This window comes from Sinocyclocheilus anshuiensis, unplaced genomic scaffold, assembly GCF_001515605.1.
Source record: "Sinocyclocheilus anshuiensis isolate Anshui unplaced genomic scaffold, SAMN03320099.WGS_v1.1 scaffold171, whole genome shotgun sequence".
Classification (NCBI taxonomy): domain Eukaryota; kingdom Metazoa; phylum Chordata; class Actinopteri; order Cypriniformes; family Cyprinidae; genus Sinocyclocheilus; species Sinocyclocheilus anshuiensis.
Window position 1 is genome coordinate 258,279 of NW_015549561.1, and position 6,191 is coordinate 264,469.

General features: G+C 38.1%; 1 protein-coding gene across 1 annotated transcript in view; it reads left to right on the forward strand.

Annotated features, from left to right (window-relative positions):
• The window catches only part of slc12a10.1 (solute carrier family 12 member 10, tandem duplicate 1), a 12,018-nt gene extending 6,622 nt beyond the window's left edge, over positions 1-5,396 (forward strand). The window contains exons 12-27 of the mRNA XM_016445207.1: positions 246-353; positions 473-596; positions 1,008-1,109; positions 1,403-1,558; positions 1,652-1,751; positions 1,953-2,064; positions 2,187-2,318; positions 2,598-2,704; positions 3,216-3,298; positions 3,373-3,438; positions 3,520-3,624; positions 3,753-3,864; positions 4,596-4,682; positions 4,792-4,927; positions 5,008-5,075; positions 5,258-5,396. Of these exons, the coding sequence (XP_016300693.1) occupies positions 246-353; positions 473-596; positions 1,008-1,109; positions 1,403-1,558; positions 1,652-1,751; positions 1,953-2,064; positions 2,187-2,318; positions 2,598-2,704; positions 3,216-3,298; positions 3,373-3,438; positions 3,520-3,624; positions 3,753-3,864; positions 4,596-4,682; positions 4,792-4,927; positions 5,008-5,075; positions 5,258-5,396 (1,737 nt within the window). The remainder of the gene's footprint in view (positions 1-245; positions 354-472; positions 597-1,007; positions 1,110-1,402; positions 1,559-1,651; positions 1,752-1,952; positions 2,065-2,186; positions 2,319-2,597; positions 2,705-3,215; positions 3,299-3,372; positions 3,439-3,519; positions 3,625-3,752; positions 3,865-4,595; positions 4,683-4,791; positions 4,928-5,007; positions 5,076-5,257) is intronic.
• The last annotated feature ends 795 nt before the right edge of the window (positions 5,397-6,191 follow it).

Here is a 6,191-nt window from a genome sequence, read left to right on the forward strand (position 1 = left end):
CTTCCTTCCTTCCTTCCTTCCTTCCTTCATTCATTCTTTCATTCATTCATTTTGGAAGTTGCATTCAAAATCTGAGCGTGTATATTTCTATGGTTTATCTTGAAATATATAATTGTAGGTAACTTACAGTTGAGTTTAATTAGTCAAACTGTTCTCTACTCTTCTGTATCACTCTTTCAGACGCTCCACTGGTTTGACAGATGAAATAATTGTGCACTAATGTGGTTTCCCGCTCAAACCCCCAGGTCCTGATCCAGGTCTCCGGCTTTGGTCCATTGATCTATGCGGGCATATTTGCAGCCACCCTGTCGTCCGCCCTTGCGTTCCTCGTCTCCGCACCCAAAGTCTTCCAGGTAAAATGACATACTCTAAACCAGATAATAGCTAATATGCAACTTAATAAGCTCATCAAAGTGAACATAGCCTGTAAATTCAAACAAAAACACTTTTTTCCCACCTCCTCTTGGGACAGTGTCTCTGCAAAGACAACATCTACCCGTTCATCGGCTTCTTTGCAAAGGGTTACGGGAAAAACAACGAGCCACTGCGAGCATATCTGCTGTGTTACATCATCGCCATGTGCTTCATTCTGATTGGTGAGTCAAAAAGCGACATACTATTTAACACAACTTGTATAATTCAGAGATAATGTACACTTATATATTACATGCACATTTGTTTATGGGTAACTGGAATGAACAAAAAAAAACTCCATCTAAAACAATTTTAAACATAATGTTGCTACTGCTTTAGCATGCAGCTTTTATAAACTCATTTTAATTAAGAGATTAAATATCCGCAGGATAATTTCAGATAAACTAGTCAAGACAAAAAAAAGTGTTTAAATGCAAAAAAGGTGACTATTTGCAGCTATGCCGTTTCCTTTATACATTCTCAAACATTTTAAACATATCATTTTGATGTTAAATAAAATGTTGTCATCTATGATTGTATACTGTATGTATTCTGTATGTTTACTGTATAAATCATTTTTAATATCTCCACAGCTGAGCTGAACGTAATCGCTCCTCTGATCTCCAACTTCTTCCTCTGTTCTTATGCTCTCATCAACTTCAGCTGTTTTCACGCTTCTATCACTAATTCTCCCGGTGAGTAAAAATTAATGAATCTGATTATCCGTTCTATGCATATTTTGATGACTGAATAGGTTATACGCACATAAAATTACATTGAAGTGTTTGAGATTGTCATTGTCTTAATGTGGAAACTTTGTTGTTGGAAACTATTATAAATAATAATACTAATAATGAGAGTCATTCAGAAAATTGAATGTAAACAAGTAATGCTTACATTTAAGCTGCTTTTTGAAAGCCTGTTGAGTCCAGATCTATAGTAACACACTCTCTTCTGTTTCCTGAACATTTCTTCTGCTCGTTTTCAGGATGGAGGCCATCGTTTCGGTATTTCAGCCCCTGGACGGGTTTGTTTGGTGCCGTTATTTCTGTGGTACTGATGTTCCTGCTCACCTGGTGGGCGGCGCTCATTGCTTTCGGTTTAATCATCTTCTTATTCGGCTACGTCGTCTATAAGAAACCCGGTGAGATGCTGACCCTTCAAAATAATGATCGCACTGAATGGTATGCTTTAAATAAAATGACCAGGATGTCTGAATGCTTTTGTGTCGTTCAAGAGGTGAACTGGGGTTCGTCTGTCCAGGCCAGTACCTACAACATGGCTCTGTCCTACTCCGTGTCTCTAGCAGGAGTCGAAGATCACGTCAAAAACTACAGGTCAGCTCTGTTTTTACAGCACAATCCGTTTTTTATTCATGTTCCTGGTTTTATTGTGAATGGTTCATCAGTGCATGTTATTAAAATGCTTTGTGTGCATTGATCTTAATGCGGAAATCATTTTAATCACAAAAGGGCAAGTTAATACTGATAACCGATAGCCGAGGTCAATATATTCACTCGTTGGTTTCGTCTCATCAGGCCTCAGTGTCTGGTTCTGACGGGTCCTCCGACTCTGCGTCCAGCGCTGGTGGACTTTGTGGGCTCTTTCACTAAAAATGTCAGTTTGATGATTTGTGGCGACATTCTCATGGTAAGAACCAGCTGAATGACGTATTTGCCATTTAAAAAAAAAAAAAAAAAACTTCTAAATGAGACAGTTCTGCCCTCAAAAGACCAAAAAAAAAAGTTAAAAATGGTTCTGATTGTTTTTAGGATGATGAGAAGTCTGTGTCTCAGCGCAATTCTAATGACATGATAAAGTGGCTCAATCAGAGGAAGGTTCGTTCCTTCTACACGTCTTTCAAGGCGTCCGATTTGAGAGAAGGAGCCCGGCATCTTCTGCAGGTTACAAATGCTACCATGATTCAGTGATGAAACATGACTACAGATCACTGTGCAAATTGCTTTTTGCATGAATTATTGCATTCAATTCAGTGGGACAATTACTGTACTTTAAAATGGTTTTGTACGTTGCACAGAATGACTGCTTGCGTTTCATGCATAAAGCATGAGTGATTTTTAATCTCTGTGCTGTTTGTTGCAGTTTTTTTTCCCTAATGAGTTTGTTTATTGGTTTATTTTGTTTAATGTATAAAATATGATTTTTTTTTTCCCCATCTCAAGGCTTCTGGTTTGGGGAAGTTGAAGCCGAATATACTGGTTATGGGATTCAAACTGAACTGGCATGAAAGCAGCAGTAAAGGCATAGAGGACTATATCAACACCATATAGTGAGTGAAAAGAACCTCTCAACTCCAGAGATCTGTAGAGAAAACAGGAAAGCCTAATCTCATTCTCTTGAGTGTAATGCAGAAACAACATTCTTTAACATTTATTAAAGTGTTTATACACCATGAACTACTTTAACTTATGCTGTTTTTAATAATATTAATAATTATAAAACAACATGGTAAAGTAACGTTTTCTAAAGAGAATCTCCATTGAGAATGAGAATTTGGAATTTGGAGGGAAAATTTGGAATTTGAACGGAAAATATGGAAATTTGGAACGGAATGTGAAAATTGGAGGGGGAAATGTGAAGATTTGCAGGGAAAATTTGAAATTTGAATGGAAAATGTGACGATTTGGAGGGAAAATGTGAATTTTGGAGGGAAAACATGCATAATTGTCTTTATGTAAATTATTGTAACCTGAATTTGGCCTTGATATGTGACCTGGACATGTTTTTTGTGAAATTCGCTCCACTAGAAGCTAAAATAAAGTATATTTGTTTGGTCTCAGTGATGCTTTTGACTCCAACCATGGCGTGTGTGTTCTCCGCATGATGGACGGACTGGACATCCGAGACGAGTTAGAGACTGAGGGTATGTTGTGTTCGTCTGTGTGTCTCGTACAATCATTGAACAATTTCAGTAATGCTTTCCTGTGTGTTTGACAGTCAACCAGGCTTTTGAGGTGGACGAGGCCATAGAGTCTGACGATCAGATTTCAGACACTGACTCAGGTGAATAAACCGATCGATGCATCCTGTCTTTGTTCTTCAACCTTATCTCGCTCCTCCTTTCATCTACTTCTGTCCTTTTAGATGTCGACAACACAAAGAACAAGGCGAACGATCAAATCAAAACCGTGTTCCAGAGCAAACAAGGGAAGAAGACCATCGACGTGTACTGGATCTCTGACGACGGAGGTCAGATGTGGACTGTAATCATTACAAGGCTTCAATCGTCATAATTTGTGTCTGATAACCCGCCAGTTAACACTAAACAGTTGAGTAATGCGGTTAACGTCCTTAAAGTCTCCCTCTCGTTGTCTCAGGTTTGACTCTGCTAGTGCCATACTTGTTGACCAGAAGGAAACGCTGGAGACGGAGCAAAGTCAGAGTGTTCATCATTGGAGAACAGCAAACCATGGAGAACGACCGCAAGGAGTGAGACTCGTGAATCATTTTAATCATCTGAACTATCTGAATCATCGCCTATATGAAAGAGAAAGTGGCAGAAGAGATTTGAATATCTCACATTCCTTCTAGACAGCAATTTAATTAAACTGAGAAACATTCTAATGTTTCTCCTTCGAAAAAACGTCTCCAGAAAGCAGAACAGATCTCAGTAATGTCTCAAAGTGTGCTCAGATTCGCCTAGATAAAATCAGATCTCTATATGAACTCTATAAAGCATTTCTGTCAAATTCCCCCAAGATCAAATGATCTCTTGCTGTTTAATCATTGGAATAATCAGATTCAAGAACATTAGATCTAATTATTTCAGGATCATTCGAATCATTAATATTATATTTGACCGAAAATCGTAACTGTTTAAATGAACAGAATCATCGAATTCAGACTCATCTGAATCTTCAAACCATCACTTATTAGAAAAATCAGAATCAGGAGAGTTATCCGAATCATTAAAAGAATCATTCTAATCATCTGAATCAATAGGGAATAATCTGAATCATCAAAATTATTAGAATCAGTCAACAATTCCATTAGCTACATAAATCCCAGTTCCTTTAGAATTCAAAGCGTAATTTTAAAAGCGAAGAGCATTTTGTATCGCAAGTCTGCTTGTATTTCGAAAAATCACGTAAAAGCTGTCAGTTACTGTACTGCTCTTGAATATTTATTATTTTATTAATAAAATCTCTTATCTTGTTCAGAATGATGACTTTGCTCCAGCGTTTCCGGCTGGACGTTCACGATGTCATCGTGGTGACGGACAGCGAAAGGCCACCACTCGCCAAAAAGTACGTTTAGCCCAGATGGGTAATTAATGTGTAATCAATTTGAAGCAAATAAAGTGATGTGCTCTGGTAATAGCATCCAAATACAGTAACAGATCGTCTTTGTCATCAGCATGAGGCGCTTTGAGGAAACGCTCGCCCCCTTCAGGCTGAATGAGGGACAGCTGGACGAGAGGACGGTGCAGCAGCAGAGGACAGAGTTTACGTGGAAAGTCACGGACAAAGAGATGGACGCACTGAGACCCAAGGTGTGTGTGTGTGTGTGTGTTTGACCTCAATGTCCAGCTACAGTACTTGCCAGCTCAATGTTTCTTTCTTCCTTTGACAGTCGGAGAAGAAAGTGCGGCTGAATGAAATCATACGGAGGAATTCGAAGTACGCTGCGCTGGTTCTAGTGTGAGTATTGACTGTAATCTCATTAACTATTACTGGCTGCTTGTCAATATGTAATTCATACACAAAGCACAATCTGATAATATTGGAGCCTCATGAATCATTTACGTTTTAAATGTAAGAATCATAATTTGAGGGCAAACACACCTGTTAATTATTGATAAACGTGTGTGTGTGTGTTTTAGGTCTCTCCCCGTAGCGCAGGCAGATTGTCCCAGTTCTCTCTATATGTCCTGGCTGGACACACTGAGCTACGGCATCCACTGTCCCGTCCTGCTCATACGAGGAAACCAGCAGAACGTCATGACCTTCTACTGCCAGTGATACAGCCACGCGGTTTACTCACTTATCCGGCTCTTTAAGGCGAGACACTAAAGGAAAGCTATTTGGCTTGTTTCATGGTTCAGAATAGTGGACGGAAAACATTCAAAATACACTTCAGTGCTTATTTGCACTTTCTTTATTTGTGTCTGTAGATTTCAGTTTCAATCCATGTCTTTAAAGGCCAATTTCTCAAAAAGAGTTTCTATCTCGGCACTTACATTCTGAAGATGTGTTCATATTAGTTGCCTGATTTTTATTATTGCAGTTTATTTGTGACCCTGGGTCACAAAACCAGTCTTAAGTCACTGGGGTATATTTGTAGCAATAGCCAAAAATACATTGTATGGGTCAAAATTACTGATTTTTCTTTTATGCCAAAAAATCATTGGGATATTAAGTAAAGATCATGTTTCTTCAAGATATTTTGTACATTTCCTACTGTAAATATATTAAAACTTCATTTTTGATTAGTAATATGCATTGCTAAGAACTTAATTTGGACAACTTTAAAGGCGATTTTCTCAATATTTAGATTTTTTTGCACCCTCAGATTCCAGATTTTTAAATAGTTGTATCTCGGCCAAATATTGTCATATTGTCCTAACAAACCATACATCAATGGAAAGCTTATTTATTCAGCTTTCAGATGATCTATACATCTTATGACTGGTTTTGGGGTCACATTTATGTCTGTAGATTTCAATTGCAGTCCATATATTTAAAGGCCATTTTCTCCAAATTAGTATATATCTCCATTTTAGCAGCACTTACATCCAATTTCACATTTTTATTGCT